At 49.0% G+C, this 17,915-nt stretch overlaps 1 protein-coding gene across 1 annotated transcript in view; it reads right to left on the bottom strand.

Moving 5' to 3' along the window:
- The window catches only part of UNC5D (unc-5 netrin receptor D), a 53,080-nt gene extending 41,884 nt beyond the window's left edge, over positions 1–11,196 (bottom strand). Inside the window, exons 1-2 of the mRNA XM_062510475.1 lie at positions 11,145–11,196; positions 3,897–4,115 (exon numbers count right to left, since the gene is read on the bottom strand). Coding sequence (XP_062366459.1) covers positions 3,897–4,115; positions 11,145–11,196 — 271 coding nt within the window. The remainder of the gene's footprint in view (positions 1–3,896; positions 4,116–11,144) is intronic.
- Between the last annotated feature and the right edge of the window lie 6,719 nt (positions 11,197–17,915).

Genomic DNA, 17,915 nt, shown 5'->3' with positions numbered 1-17,915 from the left:
AAGGAGGGATGGGGTTCACTGGGATGCTCCAAAAGGGAAAGCTCAGAGAAGCTTTAAATCCTGCACAAAAATACCGAATATTTTGTACTTTTCCAACAACAGGAAAAGGAGATTTGTACTTCTTTTCATTAAACCTGGCTTACAGTGAAACCCAAAGACAGGGACAAACCCTTGACAGCTCCCCAAGTTGTCACAAGAATCCCTTCAGTCCCTCAAATATTTATTCCCCCTGCAACAAACAAGCACAGGTTCCTTGGCTGCTTTTATTTGCATTTTGTTTTTCCCTGTGTTGATGCCGTTTTGAACAAAACTGTTTACAAAGCCTCCCTTTAGTTCCTGACACGGTGACAACAAACCCTGAGGAACAAAGGCTCTGCCAGAGACCCTGCCAGGAAAATGCACCCCTGAACGAAAGCATCTCTGCTCTGCCAGCCAGAAATCCTTGGATTCTGGCATGAAAATGCTTTGCAGAGAGATCTGCACAGGTTTGAGGTAAGAGAAGATCCCTCAGAGAGGATCGGAGTGCCAGGGGCAGAGCAGGGCTGCCCTGGCTGAGGGTTTGGGATCTCATTCCCAAAATTCCCATTCCCACCAGGAGCAGCTCCCGGGGGGGAAAAGGCCTCCTGGGATTATCCAGAGCTGTGCTGACCCCACTCACACACCCGGGTTCTGCTCTCTTCACTCCTGAGCTGCTCTGGGCACTTTGGGAAGCAGCAAAGACAGACAGAGCTGTGGGAGCTGCCCCTGCTCTCAACGATGGATTTTGATACTAAACAAAAAAAAAGTCATCACTTGATGATGAATTTTGGAGAAGCTGAAGCCATTTCTTGGCTCCTGGGTGCTGCAAATTTCTGAGCAGGCGTCAGTGAATTCAGGCATTTACAGCTCCAGATTTATTAAGGAGGAATATTCTCCAGCCCGGCTCTTCCTTTCATTGACACGGCGTTTAATTAATCTATAAATCAGCCTGTATTTAATGTGGCAAACAAAGAGCACAGTTTGGGGAAGCTGGTGGTTCAGCGTTTTGACAATGGGCCAGGCAGGAATTCAGGACCTCCAAAAGATCTCCCGATTCACCCAAGACAAAATAAACGCATCCAAAACTGCAGAATCTCGGAATGGTTGGGGTTGGACGGGACCTCTGGAGAGCTCAGCGTCTTTGGGGGAAGTGATGCTTTGTTTATGGAGAAAGGACATCTCTTTCCATTTGCTATAGGTACAACGCCAGGAAACAAACCTACCGGGAGGAGAGGAATATTCTCCATTTATCAGCCCGCTATTTCAGCAGCAAACACGTCCAGCTCCCCTCTGCACCTCGGGAAACGCCAGGAAAATCCTTTCCTGGTGAAAAATCCGTGCGAATCAAACCAGGCACCTCATAAACCACAGCGACATCTTACCTGCAACTCCAATAACTCCAATAAGCACCGTGAGCCCAACCCTTTAAATTATTGTGCAAATTAGAACCATCATCTTTTGTTTTACAGTAGAGCCGTGCAGAATATCAAGTGCTGGCTGTGGCACTGAAATGCTAATGGGCTCTGCTGGATGCTCGAGCTGCACAGACCGGGGCTGGCAGCAGATGAATAATTGCTCTCCGTGTACTAAACACAACGGAGCTGCAGAGAACTTCGGCATTTGTCAGCTTTATTTGTTTAAATGAGAAAAACACTGACAGCAGTTATTGCTATAATCCTTCCAGTTATCAGACAAGGAAACTCTGCGAGCGAGGCTGGGCCTCTGCTCAACCCCAACCCCAAATACCCAGACAGGTTCTGGAGTGCGCAGGAAATGCAGCAGAGGGAAATTAATCAGCCCCTAATTACCACACTTTGATCACAGCAGCATCCACGAGCTCGGCTCTCCCCGGATGAGGCAGAGCACGGAGAAAACAAAGTCCCTGCTCTGCCACGCTTGGGAATAAACAGGAAAAGAAGAGGCAGAGCAGCAGAACCTCCACAGGGACATTCCAGGAAAAACCTTCCAGACGTCCCCAGGCAGCAGCAAAACCCTCCCTGTCCTGCTGCTCCTCCTCGCTGGCATCCTCGGAGGTTTGAATCCTCTCCTATAAAAGCGAAGCCATGGAAAAGTGGGCTCGGTGCCCAGCAGGGTGACAGGGCTCACCTTGCCTTGGGACCCCCGGGCGCCACTGCAGCCCCCACGGCTGCTCTGACACCTTCCCTCCCTTCAGCACCAAATCTCCTCCAGCCCGGCTCCTGGCTGCTGCTTTTCACCACTTCTCCACATCCTCTCAGCACTTGGATCCCAAGCCAGCAGTGCAAGGCTGGAGAGGGTCGGACCCTTACAGTGCAGAGTCTCCTTGAACCAAAATCTCCATTTTTGGCACAAATCCCAGAGCAGATTTTCCCAGCTGGAGCCCCCCCCAGGGCAGCAGACCCGGGCTGTGACTCCAGAAAAGAGGACACTGAAAATTCACACAAAAAAAACCCCCAAACCCATCAGCTGCTGCTCCCTGAAGGGTGAGGAAGAATTCCAGACTAATTCCTGGCTCTGGACACGGATTGTGGTGAGACAATTCCCTTCAGGGCTGCCCCTCTCTGCCGTTTGGTGCCCTCAGGAGCATTGTGGCACCTTGGGAACCCCTGGGCACTGCCCTGCCTGCACCACCTGGGTTTTGGGCACAGATTTTTGGGGCATCCCCACCCCTTCAGCGTTTCTGCGGGCAGGGGAGCTGGCCCTGCCCATGGATGAACTCCCTCCCAACCCAAACCATTCCATGATCCAAACCCAAACCATTCCATGATCCCAGCCCTGCTGCTCCGTGTCTCCAACCTCGACATTTAAACCCCACCTCGTGCAACCCATCTTGATTTGTTCTGTTATTAACCCAAAGCTTAGAAAACATAATTGCAGCACTCACAGAGAGATTTTCTGTAACCATATGGAAGGAAAGCTTTTAAGGACGACATTTCTCCCATATTGATTCAGCGGTGCCTTTGGAAGTAAAGGTTATGCCTATTAAATTATTTCTGAAAAGGTAACTGCAAAAATTAAAATTCATTCAGATTAGCATTTACAAAAAAAAACCCAAAAAAAACCCTTCTAAAATGAAATTTCTTCAGAATGTGTCACTTCAAAAGAATGCCAAGCACTACTTTAGGAGGTGCAACTTCTTTTTAAATGGCATTTTTGCCTCTAAAAAAGGGATTTCTTGTGTTGCTGGAGAAGGTGTTGTACACAGAGCGCTGCTGCCAAGGCTGGGGGTTGCCTAGCAATGCTGGGAGGGGAGAGGGGAGAAAGCAATAACAGCCAGAATTGTGGAGCCACAGCGTTAAATTGGTCTGCAATGCTTATCAGCCAAATGAGAGGAGCTCCAGGCTCTGCTTGGAGCTGATCAAATCTCCCCATCACTCCCAGATCTCTCCCTTCTCCATCTCTTTTCTCTTCCACACGCACTGGATGCTGTGGATTTCTCCTGCTCGGGTTATTCCCACCCCAGTTCCTGCCCTGGCTGGGGCTGGGGGCAAACTCCCAGCAGGAATCCCCTAAAAATGGGCTGGGGGCAAACCCCAGGCTCCAATGCAAGAAAAATCCCATAAAAACTGGAATTGCTCTATTTCCAGCTCCTGCTACAAACAGAATCAGAAGAGCCCCAGCTCCCTGAAGAGCTCCCTGTGGGGTCAGCACTGGGATTCCCACTGGGAACTGTCCAGGACCAGTTCCCGGCGGGGTCAGCACTGGGATTCCCACTGGGATCTGTCCAGGACCAGTTCCCGGCGGGGTCAGCACTGGGATTCCCACTGGGATCTGTCCAGGACCAGTTCCCGGCGGGGTCAGCACTGGGATTCCCACCGGGATCTGTCCAGGACCAGTTCCTGGCGGGGTCAGCACTGGGATTCCCACCAGGATCTGTCCAGGACCAGCTCCTGGCTCACCTGTGGCCTCGTCCAGGCTCTCGTGGGACACGTGCTCGTTCTGGTGCACCCACTCCCCGTTGCATTTGAAGAAGATCTGCATGGCGGGCGCGGCCCTGCAGCGCAGCACGATGGGGTTGCTCTTGATGATGTAGGAATCGTCCGGCTCCTCCAGGAAATGGGGCAGGGTCCCCGGGGCCGAGGGGATGGACTCGGGCAGGGCCTCGCTGTTCTCATTTCCTGAAAGAAACCAAAGGACAGGTCACGTTTTCCACGTTTCTTCTCTCGCCTCGTTTTATTGCTGGAGTGAAAAATCAATTTTGGGTTTTATTTAGGATGGTTTTACTCCAGGAGTGCCTGCCGAGCTGCCAGGTTGGGCTTTGTAAGGACACACACACAGAGAAAAAAAAAATGAAATGATTGAAGTGAAAGAACTCTAAAACTGCCTAAAAACAGCATCAGAACCAGCAGAAAACTTCCCAAAGTGGGGAACTGAGAGTCCAGAAGCTGCAGGATGGGAATGGAGAAGTTTCCACCACATCCTCTCACAATGGTGATCCCCAGCTGCCATCAGGGCCAAGGGCATTCCTCCAGCAGGGGATGGGCCCAGCTGCCTCCATTCCTGAATCCCAGAGCTCTGGAGCAGAGCTTTGCCTTTAGAACAAATCCCATCCAGCCACATCCTCGCGGCCATTGTCAAACTCAGGAAATTCCCATCGATCTCCAGCAATGCTGGAATTTATTTCAACGCCTTGTCGGTTTTTGGCAAAAATTCAGAGGGAGGAGACAGATGTGGGTGAGAGAGGATTGATTTCTGCAGGGAGCTCAGAGAGCAGCGAGCACAGCCAGGGATAACGGGACACGGGTGAGGGTGGAGGGAGCAGAGGGAGCTGACTGAACCCAAAGCGGTGAAATTAATGCAGATGAGAGGGAAGTTGTGGTGCCACGAAGGAAAACCAAACCCTTGCCGGGTCTAGGAGATGACGGAATAACGAGAATTGTTTTATTTCCATCAAACCCGGGGGGCTGTCCCCCAGCATGGAGCTCTGTGTGTGCAAACACTCTCCGAGCTGTGCTGGGAAATCTCAGCCACCTTCCAAGCACTTCAGCCCCTTCTCAGGGTGCTTTGTAAAATATGATCACAGCTTTCAGCGTTTTACTCCTGAACATTGATGCCAATTCCCATCTTGTCAATCTTCAGCAACGCTGAGTCCCTGCGGGCTTTGTTAAATCCAAGTTTTATAGGAAATAACAAAAAAATGTCACAAGATTTTGGAGAAGCTGGGAAATCCCAGGCTCCCATCAAGGCTCCACCACCCCTGGAGCAGCAGCTGAGTCCATCAGGATCACCCAGCTGGAGAACTCCCAGTGACCCCGAGTTATTCCACTGAATTTGTTATTTAGGGCAAGGCACAGAGGAGGAAATCCCAGCCCCGCTGAAATCCAGGGAGGATTTCTGCTGGCAGTGTGTGGATCGTGTGGTCTGACTCTTTTTGGGTGTCAGGGAGGTTTTGGGGCTGGGAGTGGCTCCCTCCTGATGAAAACCTCTCCCCTGACCAGGTAAATCCAGGTGTATCTTTTCCCTTTGACATTTTCCTTGGAAAATCCAACCAGCCAAAGACCCAGCACACAAAACCAGGAATAATTCCCAATCCCCTCCCCCTCACACGCAGATATTTCCGTATTTTCCACATGGATTTGCCTGGACATTCCTGCCCCAGGTGGAATCAGCACAACATCCCTGGATAAATCACATTTTCCCCATTTTCCTCCTAAAGTGCCCTTAATACTCAGGATTTTACCTCAGTGCCTCTTCCTCTTGTGATCACCTTTGCTGCGCCCTAACTCAAACTCACATCGCCCCAGGAGCTGCTGGAACTTTCCCAGGGGCTGATTGCAAATCCCTGAGGTTTTCCATGTGAATTTTTGGGATTCTGGCTCTTCAGAGCTGCACAAAAGAAGCTCTTTTGTAGCAGCAACAGATGACAGAAGAGTAAAGCCTGACACACAATTCTTGTGGTTTTCATTCCTGGAAAATTACCTTTCGGGAAGGGTTTTGTGTTTTATACTCTGCACACGAGGCCAAAAGGGACGTTAAATCTTTTTATGACAATAATAGAAATGAAAAAGAAAGGAGGGGTAGGGGAAAGTTAGGAACAAACATTTCACCCAGGCTGAGAGAGAAACCAGGCTCCAAAAACAGGGCTTCCTTCCCATGCTCAGAGACCACAGCAATAATAAATGATGAAATTACAATTTAGGGACGCACAGTGGCCGAGTGAGACATCACAGAGCAAATCTCAACAGCGGAGCCTTAAATCCCTGATGAGCTCATTAAAACTGGACTGAGGAACTGCAGCCCCCTCTCCTTCAGGTGACTCAGTTGGTGAGAAAATTGGGCCCTTTAAGTATTAATAGACATAATTTCAACATGCAGTGCCCAGTTTCAACAGGAGTTTAGAGGAGAAAATTTGGAAATCTCAGATTTCCCAGTTCCTGTAAAATCCTATACTTGCCTGCATCTGCAGGAATTTCCAGTCCTTGTTGCACTTTGTCCCGATTGAATTTAATGATGGAGCTTCGTATTTTGAATTTTTGTTTTGTTGCGGTTGAGGAAACAAACTTTGTCTGCAGTTAAACAATGAAATTTGCCATGTAAAATTTTATAATTTTTTTTTTCTTACAAAACAGATTTGGGATGTCTGTCCAGTTATTGAAGTGTCCAAAATAATCACTCAGGCACTTGGTTTTATTTCCTATTCCCATTCCCATTCTGATTCTCATTCCCATTTCCATTTCCATTTCCCATTCCCATTCCCATTTCCTGTTATTCCCCCTGCTCTATCTCCCATGGCAGTGAATCGCAGCCTGGGGCGGTGAGGCTCCCCTGACTCTGCTGTCACCCCTTCCCTTCCCTTCCCTTCCCTTCCCTTCCCTTCCCTTCCCTTCCCTTCCCTTCCCTTCCCTTCCCTTCCCTTCCCTTCCCTTCCCTTCCCTTCCCTTCCCTTCCCTTCCCTTCCCTTCCCTTCCCTTCCCTTCCCTTCCCTTCCCTTCCCTTCCCTTCCCTTCCCTTCCCTTCCCTTCCCTTCCCTTCCCTTCCCTTCCTTTCCCTTCCCTTCCCTTCCCTTCCCTTCCCTGTCCCCATCAGGAGCTTCAGCTCCCTGTTTACTCAGCCCCCCGTGGGGGGAAGAACAAAAGAATCCCCCCAAAAAAACAAAGGGAAAGAGAAAAACAACCCCCCAAACCCCATTTGGAAACGCTCTCCCGCAGGAACCTCCCACGCCCAACGCCCCTACAGCTGACGGTTTTGTGCAGCACAAAGATTAATAATTTTCAAAACCTGACATTTTCCATCTGAATCACAAGCTACTTTGTGAGAAATCTTTTCCATATCCTGCTCCATGCTGCTTCTCTCACAGAATGGGCATTTTAGGCTGGGGCTGCTTTTGTCATGGAAAAGAGACGGCGGATTTCCAGCTGGTGGAGCCGGTGCTGCCAACATCGAAGGATTCCAAAAGGATTCCAAAGGATCCTCATTCCCTCCGAAATCCTCAGGCTGCCCCCCTGACACCTTGGAGAGCTCCAATCCATCGCCTTCCCTCGAAGCAAAGCCCTTCCCACAGTCCCAGCTCCCCCTTCCCCATTTGCAGCCTGGTTTTGAGTATTTTTACTCAATATTTGCAGTTTCTGATCTTTTACAGGATCTCTACGAGGCTTTTATGATGAATTCTTTTACGGATTTTACAAAGTTCTACAGAATTTTCCAGATCTCTACGAAGGGGCCTGCAGCTCTGGGATCTCCAGAATCTGCTGATGGGAAAAATTCCTGACTGTGGGATCAGGGAACATCAGCCCCTTTTGTTTCAGCATTTCAGGAAGGGACAGCCCAGCATCCAGGGAACGCCTCCTTTATCCCCTCATGCTGGAGGAAACTTTGAGATTTTGGGTTGATTTCTAAAAGAATATTTTTTGCTTTTCCTTTTTTATTTTGGCCTCCATGAAATCAGAATTTTCCCTGCTATTGCTCAGTTAACAACCCCAATTTCTTTTCTGCGTGGGAGAGGGAACACCATGGCCCAAGCAGCTTTTCCAGCAGATGAAAGGCTCTGGGGAGGGAAGGGCAGTGATTTTCCTCAGGTCCTGCTCAGGACTGAACTCCTGGCAGAGAACAAAGCCGCCCCTTCAGATCCCAATTCACACTTCAATTTTCCTGAACCTTGTAATACAAGTCATTACATCCTCCATGACTTATCCTCAAATTGCTGGTAATTTTTATGTTGAACAAGCACCCATTTGCAGGGCTTTTCGTGCCATTAGGAGCGGGAATATTCCAATTTGGAAGTGGCGGCTGATGGTCGCTCCCTTTAATGCAACCCACGGGCTGAGTGCAGAAATACAGAAAACAGACCTTGGGACTCAGTGCTGGGGGGTTTTATAACACCCAGAGCTTGAAACCTGATGAAAATCTGCTTTTTTGGGGGTTTTTTTTGTGCCTAACAGGGCAGGGGAAGAGGGTGAGCAGCCACCTCTGCGCTCTCACAACTCACCCGCCGCTCTCACAACAAAAAGCAGCAATAACATCCCACAGCACTCCCATTTTCCACCACCCCCCCCCCCCAGCTTGTCAAAAATTATGGAGGATGACATTAAAATCTCTCTCCTTCCAGCTCCCTGAACATGATATTGGAGTTGAGTTCCTCAGTGTTGGGACACGTGGGGTTTATTAGGTGTAATAAATGTCAGCCCCAGTGATGGGTGAGGATCCAGTTCCTCCTCTGGGAGCTGCTCCTGCAGCTCAGCCCAGCTGGGCTCTGTCTCTGAGGATGGAGAGCAGGATGTGGCTCCAGCAGCCTCCCCGATTCCACCGTTCCTCACGTGAATGTTTACAGCCTGCTGCCTTCTCACCCCATCCCTGCTTTTTTGGATGCTCTCCCAGTTCTCAGTTTGCTGCTGCTCTCCTGGGGAAGCTCCTGCAGGTGAGGCTGGCTCAGCTCATCCGAGCCCTGTCTGGAACCTTCCCCTCCTGTCTGAGCAGCTAAAAATATCCCCAAGCTGGTGCCAGCAGCCCGAGCCTCCGACCCAGCTCCGACGGAGCTGCAGCAGCTCTCAGGCTGCTGGTCAGGACTCAGTGAGAATGAAACACGTGCTTGACTTGCAGCTCGTGCTGAGCTCCTTCCTTTCCCACTCTGGGAATTTGGGAGCTGCTGGGGGTGTCCGAGCCCCCCCGGGCCACTGCCAGCCCTGGCAGGATCTTGATCTCTGAGCAGGCTCGGATCCACACGAGGGAGAGCTGGCACCTCGCCGCTCCCTGTGCCTGCCCGGTGGGACCAGCTCTGATGGAACAGGCTCCCTGCAACCTGGCCGTGCTGGAAAACTTCCAGTTCCTGCTGCTTCCCAGCTGGATCCTCCTGCTGAGCCCGGCAGGAGCAGAGCGAGGCACAGCAGCGCTCAGACAATCCCTGGGACGTGCAGCCAGGTCAGGACACAAACACCTCCAGCAAAGGGAGCAAATCTGCTCTGGGGCTGCAGCCCCGAGCATTTTGTCACTCTTCAGTGGGAGCAGCTCTGCCAGAGCAGCACACGGTCCCGTGTTCCACGCTGGGAGCAGAGAACAGAGAGGAACGGCGCCGGTGACAATTTGTTATTAATAATGAACAAAGCCCTCCCTCGTCAGCCCAGACGGCTGCCAGAGACAAAGACAGAACAAAGTGGAGAGGGTTTCATGTCACTTCTGAATGATCCAACTTATCCTAAGGAACCTTGGGAACGCTGCTGGGGTTGTGCCTTGGACAGGGACAGGCTGCTGAGCAGGAATCGTCCCCACAGACACCCCTGAGCTCAGTGTCAGGAGCTGACACTGACAATTTATCCCTTGAGCTGTTCCCATCCATCCATCCATCCATCCATCCATCCATCCATCCAACCATCCAACCATCCATCATCCATCCATCCAACCATCCAACCATCCATCCATCCATCCATCATCCATCCATCCATCATCCATCATCCATCCATCCATCATCCATCATCCATCCATCCATCATCCATCCCTCCATCCCTCCATCCCTCCATCCCTCCATCCATCATCCCTCCATCCATCCATCCATCATCCATCCATCATCCATCCATCCATCCATCATCCATCCATCCATCATCCATCCATCCATCCATCATCCATCCATCCATCATCCATCCATCCATCCCTCCATCCATCCATCATCCATCCCTCCATCCATCCATCCATCCATCCCTCCATCCATCCATCCATCCATCCATCCATCCCTCCATCCATCCATCCATCCTCATTTACCCCATCCCAGAACTGCCCCCGATGGAAACTGATCCTAAAGAGCCTTGGGAGCTCTGCTGAGCAGGAATCCTCACCACACACCCCCTGAGCTCAGTCCCAGGAGCCGACACTGAGAGTTCATCCCAATGAGCTGCTCCCATCCATCCCTGGAGCTGTCGCTACCTGTCCATCCCTCATTTACCCCATCCCAGAACTGCCCCGGATGGAAACCTGTTCCCCTCCACCTCGAGCTGTTCCTCTGAGCAAATTCCAGCTTTGGGAGGGAAGGATCAGACACTCTGGGATGTGCCCTGCAGAGCCCTGGCGTGCAGCAGCAGCCCCGGTCGGGCTCTGCCCCCACGCTCTGCTCATCTGTCAGGAAAAGCTCCGGGAAGAAGTTGGAATTATTCAAGAGCGCTGCTCCAGTGCCCTGTGAACAATATCCTTTTCATATCTGCAGCATGATAAAATCACTTGTTACTTCCCCGCCGCCTGAGTCATCCTCTCGCAGCGTTATTAACCCCGTGCTCACAGCCTGCTCGGGGACTCGGAGCCCTTTTGTTCCAAGAACTGGAGATTTATTTGTCAAGTCTGACAGCTCTGATCTCCTCTTGCAGGGAACAGCAGTGCCTGAACAGGAATTTATGAAATCATGAGCTGCAGGAAATAGCTGAAATCACGGCAAGGGTTGATTTGGAAACGAGGAGGAGATAAACAACATGGAGATAAAAATCTGCATTTCCATAAAAAAAATACTTGCTAAAAAGATCTGAAAGCATCAAGGAACAGGGCAGTGACAGAGCTCACATGTGCTTAACATGTGGTTTATAGATTTTTGAGAAGATACAAGAACATTTAAACTCCATCCAGACATCTTTCATTCTGGATCTTGAGAAATCAACAGGTACAAATGAGACACGTTTAGGGTGAAAATGAGATTGTCTTTGCTCTTGCCCATGTGCTCAAATGAGTGGTGTTACCTTGGGCTGAACTTAAATCCACGATGTTAGAAAACAATGATGTGATTACCATCACCAGGCCTCACCAGGGCAGTGCTATGACATTTTAAAGTCATTTTCCTCATCACAGAGCTCCATCATCTCTTGTGAGTAACACAACCCATGGGCACAGGCAGCACCATTCACCGCCAGGATCTCGTGAAACACAAATAAACCAAAATAAACCAAAATAAACCAAGTGAGCAGAGCTTGCCCACCCCAAATCCCAGCAGTGTCACACTCTGGGTGATCTCAGCCACGTTTTGTGTATTTGAGTACAAACCATAAATCACAGAAAGCCCAGCCAGCCTCCCTCTGGTGTGAAGTTTTGTGTCTTATTGGAGTCAGGAACCAAACTCACACATCTTGGGGATTTACGGACACCCAGAACCAGTTCGAGCACTGGGCTGGACTTTAAACCTGAGCCCAGTCCCAGTGCCCACCCTGAGCCAGCCCAGCAGGACCAGGGGACCCCTGGGCACCCCCAGGAGCTGCTTTGTCTCTGCAAGGTGAATAAATCACGAAAAGAATGGAAACAAATAAATGGAAATGAATAAATCCGCACAGATGAATTCCACCTTTGCCAAAGCCCAGCCCTCAGCACCTCCATCACCCTCCACCGGGCCTTAGGGGTCGATCAAAAGTGCTGAAATACCACCCAGGCTGTGCTTGCCGGGCTTGGAATTCCCTAAATAAATGAACAAACCAGTTCTGCTGGGATTAAACGCTCCGCGATGCTGGGGTGGATCTCCAGGCACTGCTCCCTGCAGTGGCCTCAGACCTCCCTGCTGCTCCTCCTCCAGCATTAAAAGGGGAATGAAAACTCAGGAGTTCAAAATGCAGCCCCTTTCTATGGTTTTATGGAGTCTTAACGACACAATCAGGGCATGTGCGACCCACGAGGAGAAGCAGCCGTGCAATAATAGCCCAAAATCTGGTGGAATACTCTGTTATTTAGGCTGAGCTCAGCCCCAAAAGGCACATTCTGTCTCGTTCTTGGAGGGCTAATTAAGAATAATATTGGGGAGGGGGGCGGAAATCCCCATGAAATCCTCACGTCTGAATGAAGCAGCTCGGGCAGGAGAAGGGGTTCTGCTGCAGGGGTTCTTACAGGGCTGAGAGGATTTTCCATTCTGGCCACCTCCTCCTTGAGCTGGTTTTTAACTAATGCACACTGGATGGTGAATATTTAATAGGTTTTCCTTATGGTGGTGTAAAATCTGGCCATAAAATGAAGCAAAAGAGGAAGAAGGGATGCTCAGAGGTTGGATTTTCCAAGCACTCTCTGGTCAGAGGTTCATTTCAGGAGAACTTGGAACCAGCTTTGGAAAAAAAAAAAAAAAAAAAAAAAAGCCCACACAAAACCCCAAAAAGCAACAGCTCATTGTCAGGCATATGCAATGTTCCCAGTGCTGGAATGTGAACCCCAAAGCCTGGAGTTTGCAATGTTCTGCAGAGGTGAGGAGCAGCCTTTTGGGTTTGCAAGGATGTTGGAGCAGATTAAATCCCTGATTTTCCCTGGAATGAAACACCACCATGGGCAGGAAAGGGTTTAGCAGAAAAATTCCATCTGGGATTCCAGGGTGGAGGTGGCAATTCCTTGAGGGGTTGTGGGGGAATTGATCCATCAGCACAAGGAACATCCCGAAAAAGGGAACAGCAGCAAAACGATCCCAAATCCAAGGGATTTCCACGGCTGATGGACACCCCCAGCCCAGGGAAGAGCTCCCGTGCCCTTCCAAGCAGAGATAAAAGATTCCCTGTCTGGAATTGCGTAACCAGGATGCAGCAGAGCCTTTGAAAAGCCAGCTCTGCCTGGTTCTGGGCTCGCTGGCAGGGCCCAGCCAGAAATTAAAGTTTGTGGAGGCTTCAAGGGGAACTTTGCATTCCCCTCGTGCTCCCCTGCCACGCTCAGTAATGCACAGCACCGGGGGGAGAAGGGATGAAAGGAGCAGTGGGGAAGTAGCCAAATGAGGGGAAAAAACCTGTTCAGCAATCTTTAATGAGGTCCTGCTGGTCCCTGGCTGGAGCTTCTGAGAGCAAGGCAGAGAAATTCCGCTTAATTACAACAAAAATCCTCGGCACAAGCCGGATCAAATCCGGTTTTCAAGGTAACAATGGACTGCTCCTTCTGTGAGCGACCGTGATGTCAAAGAGTGAGTGAGAAACAAATCTCCTCTTTCTCATTTTGGTCCCATTTCAGTTCTAAACTCTGGATTTTAAATCAGTTTAGTTTGGAATGGATATGGTCTTACTCTTGTCTGCTCTTTCTTTGGCTCAAGAGCAGGAATTTCCACCTGAGCACGGCTCTGACTGGCAGTGGCATCACCTAGGGAGTGAGAAAAGCTCTTTTTGAAGGGAAAAAAACCCAAAACATAAAAAGGAGGCTAAAGAGGAGCCTGATGGTGTGGATAACCTCACCCCCAGCCTGCTGGGCAGGAACTTCGTGCTCCAGAGGGGAGCTGGAGGTGCCAAACCTGACCCCAAACCACAAGTGTCCCCGTGTCCCCTGCACTTTGTGGCCACTGGCCCGAGGATGGTGGGCAACCCCTGCCTGCAAACAGGGATTTGTGGGAGCTGCAGCCCCTGGGCAGGGATTTGCTCTCTGCTCTCCCCTCCCGTGGGAGCTGAACCTGGGCCAGCACTGTGGTTAATAAAATATCAACAGGGGTTACTCCAGGGGAGGAATAAATTCCAGGATAAATTCACCTTGTCCCTGGTGGAGGACAGGATCCCAAGCCCTGGAGCTGCAGCAGCTGAAACTGCTGCCATGGCCCTTTTCCCCGTGCCCTGGACAGCAGTCACACTCCCAGCACTTTTTATCTCTTGTTAAAAGCAATATAAAAATTTTATCTCTTCCTCTGTAGCAACATAAACAGGGAAAGCAAAACACGGCCGCCCTGGGGAGAATTTGGATGGCCTCGCCCCGTTTGTTCCCCAAAACTCCTTTTTTATGGCCCCCGCATTGTCCGTGTGAAACATCACCCGTGCAGGTGGCGATAAAACCGTGCTGCTCTGGGACAGCAGTTAAGGGACGGCACAGGATGGCACGCAGGAATTTAACATTCGTTAGTGCCAAAGCGAGGCACATGGAGGAGTTCTTGGATGGAACAACCCTGGGACAATCCCACTCTGGGGCTGCTGGCAGCTCCAGTGGGGCTGGAGTCGCCCCAGACCCTGCAGGTCCAGCTCAGCACAAGGAGAATCCCAGCAGGGAAAATGAGCAGCAAAGTTTAGCCTGGCACCGAAAGTTGCTAAAAATGATAATTACAGGAAACAAAAATCCCACTGCCTCTGAGAGGAACAGATGATTCAGCCACATTTAGCTGGTTTGGGGGAAAATACCGGCTGCTGGGGTCCCGTTCGAACCGAGGGTGGCAGCTCCAGTTTGCCCAGTACAGCAGCTCCCAGTGGCTCCAGCACAGCCCCTGCAGCATCCCTACTTCAGGATCATCCCCTCCACCCCACAGAAGAACAAACCTGCCCCAGGTGAGCCGGGACGCCGCAGAATAGCAATTAACCAGGATAACACTTAACCAGGATAATGATCCCGAGCCACCAAAGGCAAGAATCCCATTCTGGGAGAGCCAAAGGGATCCCAGCAGGGGTAAAATTCCCATTTTTGGGAGAGCCAAAGGGATCCCCGCAAGGGCAAAATTCCCGTTTTTGGGAGAGCCAAAGGGATCCCCGCAAGGGTAAAATTCCCGTTTTTGGGAGAGCCAAAGGGATCCCCGCAAGGGCAAAATTCCCGTTTTTGGGAGAGCCAAAGGGATCCGTGCAGGGGTAAAATTCCCATTTTTGGGAGAGCCAAAGGGATCCCCGCAAGGGTAAAATTCCCATTTTTGGGAGAGCCAAAGGGATCCGTGCAGGGGTAAAATTCCCATTTTTGGGAGAGCCAAAGGGATCCCTGCAAGGGTAAAATTCCCATTTTTGGGAGAGCCAAAGGGATCCCCGCAAGGGGTAAAATTCCCATTTTTGGGAGAGCCAAAGGGATCCCTGCAAGGGTAAAATTCCCATTTTTGGGAGAGCCAAAGGGATCCCCGCAAGGGTAAAATTCCCATTTTTGGGAGAGCCAAAGGGATCCCCGCAGGGGCAAAATTCCCATTTTTGGGAGAGCCAAAGGGATCCCTGCAAGGGTAAAATTCCCATTTTTGGGAGAGCCAAAGGGATCCCCGCAAGGGTAAAATTCCCGTTTTTGGGAGAGCCAAAGGGATCCCCGCAAGGGCAAAATTCCCGTTTTTGGGAGAGCCAAAGGGATCCGTGCAGGGGTAAAATTCCCATTTTTGGGAGAGCCAAAGGGATCCCTGCAAGGGTAAAATTCCCATTTTTGGGAGAGCCAAAGGGATCCGTGCAGGGGTAAAATTCCCATTTTTGGGAGAGCCAAAGGGATCCCCGCAAGGGTAAAATTCCCATTTTTGGGAGAGCCAAAGGGATCCCAGCAGGGTTCTGACTGATGGCACCGGAATTTGCTGTCACCTCCACGTTTCCCACTTCACTCCTTTCACAGGTTTCCAAATTACCCCGGAATTGTGTTGTTTGCACTTTTAATCTTGTAAAAACCTCTCCGGCAGTTCCATGGGGGAGGATTCCTAATTTATGTAAAGTATTACGGAAAATGATCTATATGACAGTTTGGTGTAAAATGCTAAATGCAAGTCATTACTCACTGAAGATAATTTGAGAGTGTTGTGTCAGGGGAGACATTAGATCGCAGAGGATAAAAAGTTGGAATAGGTATTCACATATTTATCCACATTTGCATAATCAGCTGCAGGAGGTGGTGGCTGCTCTCCTGGGCCCAACTAACACACAATGAACTCAGCAGCAGTTGGGAAACTTTCCATTATTTCCCAAACTATCCACACAGTTCCTGGTTTGTTATTTTTTTTTTTTTTTGGTGGTTTTTTTTTTTGGTAATTTTTTTTTTGTTTTCCAATGGCAGTTGCAGTTCCTATCCCAGAAAAAAAAAAAACAAATCCCCCCTCCCCCCCAAAAAAAAAAAACCCACAAAAAAACAACAACGACAACAAAAAAAAACAAACTAAAAAATAAAAAAAATAAAAAGCCCATTCCTGGATTCTGGTGGTGTTTGGAAGCAGCCAAAGCTGGTCCCAAGCTGGCTGAGGGGATGGGGATACTGCAAGGGTGGGTTGGTAGCTGCTCAATGAAATATTAATTGATAATATAAATAAATATAAATATAAATATAAATATAAATATAAATATAAATATAAATATAAATATAAATATAAATATATAAATAGAAATATAGAAATACAGACTTATACAAATATAGAAAAATAGAAATACACAAATATGAAAAGATAGAAATATAGAAATAGAAAATATAAATATAGAAATACAAAAGATAAAAATAAATAAATAAGTAGAAAATATAAAAATATAAAAATAGAAATACATAAATATATAAATATATAAATATAAAAATATAAATATCTAAATATAAATATATAAATATATAAATACATAAAATTATTTTACATAAATATATAGAAATATAAAAATATAAAAATAGAAATACATAAATATATAAATATATACATATCTAAATGTCTAAATAAATAAATATATATATTTATATATAAATATATAAACAGATATTTATATAAATATCTAAATATATATTTATATAAATATATATTTATATATTTATATAAATATATAAATATATAAATATATAGATATATAAATATATAAATATATTTATATATAAATATATAAAAATATAAATATATAAATATGCTTTTTATTCCCTTTATTTTGTCTGGCCTCTGTTTTCAGGCAGCCCGAAAAGGCAGCAGCACAGCCTGCAGGTTTTCCCTTGCTGCACCCAGGGGTTTTTCCATTTTTCCATCCTTCCCTCTCGACTGAGGCCCCTGTGCCAGGTGCAGCTCCCTGCCCAGGAGGGTTTTACCTCCCCTGCTCCCTTCTGGTCCCGATTATCCCAGCTCCACACTAACCCTCTCCCAGACAGATAAGCAGCTCCCCTTTCCAGGGCTCAAATAAATTCCGTTTAATTCACGTTGCGGAGCTCTGGTTGTGAAACCTTCCCTGTCCCTGCTTCCCCATTGTCACCCTTAAATCTGGGACCTTGCGCTGGGATTGGGAAGGGGCTCCTGTGCAGGCAGGAGGGAATATCCAGAAGGGAGCCCTGAGGTTTGTGCCAGGTTTGTGCCCCAGCATTTCCACCCTGAGCTCAACAATCCCCAGCCCACAGAGAGACGCCCCAAAACCATTCCTGAGTGATCCCAAAAATCCTCCAGGAAACGCCAAACACCCCGCGCTGAGCCGAGGCACCTGCAGAGCATCCCCTGAGCCCCAGCATTCCCTGGAATTCTCCAGGAATCATTCCCAGGCATCCCCCGAGCCCCAGCATTCCCTGGAATTCTCCAGGAATCATTCCCAGGCATCCCCCGAGCTCCAGCACTCCCTGGAATTCTCCAGGAATCATTCCCAGGCATCCCCCGAGCCCCAGCATTCCCTGGAATTCTCCAGGAATCATTCCCAGGCATCCCCCGAGCCCCAGCACTCCCTGGAATTCTCCAGGAATCATTCCCAGGCATCCCCCGAGCCCCAGCACTCCCTGGAATTCTCCAGGAATCATTCCCAGGCATTCCCACCTGCAGAGCTCCCTTCAGCCTTCCCCAAGCCCAGATCCATGCTCTGCTTTCCCCACTCCTCACCAGGGTTATTTTTAATTAAAAAAACCAAGGAAAAAGCAGAGCTGCTCTG

Source organism: Cinclus cinclus, chromosome 29 (genome assembly GCF_963662255.1).
Source record: "Cinclus cinclus chromosome 29, bCinCin1.1, whole genome shotgun sequence".
Classification (NCBI taxonomy): domain Eukaryota; kingdom Metazoa; phylum Chordata; class Aves; order Passeriformes; family Cinclidae; genus Cinclus; species Cinclus cinclus.
This window is presented reverse-complemented; position numbering and strand designations above follow the sequence as displayed.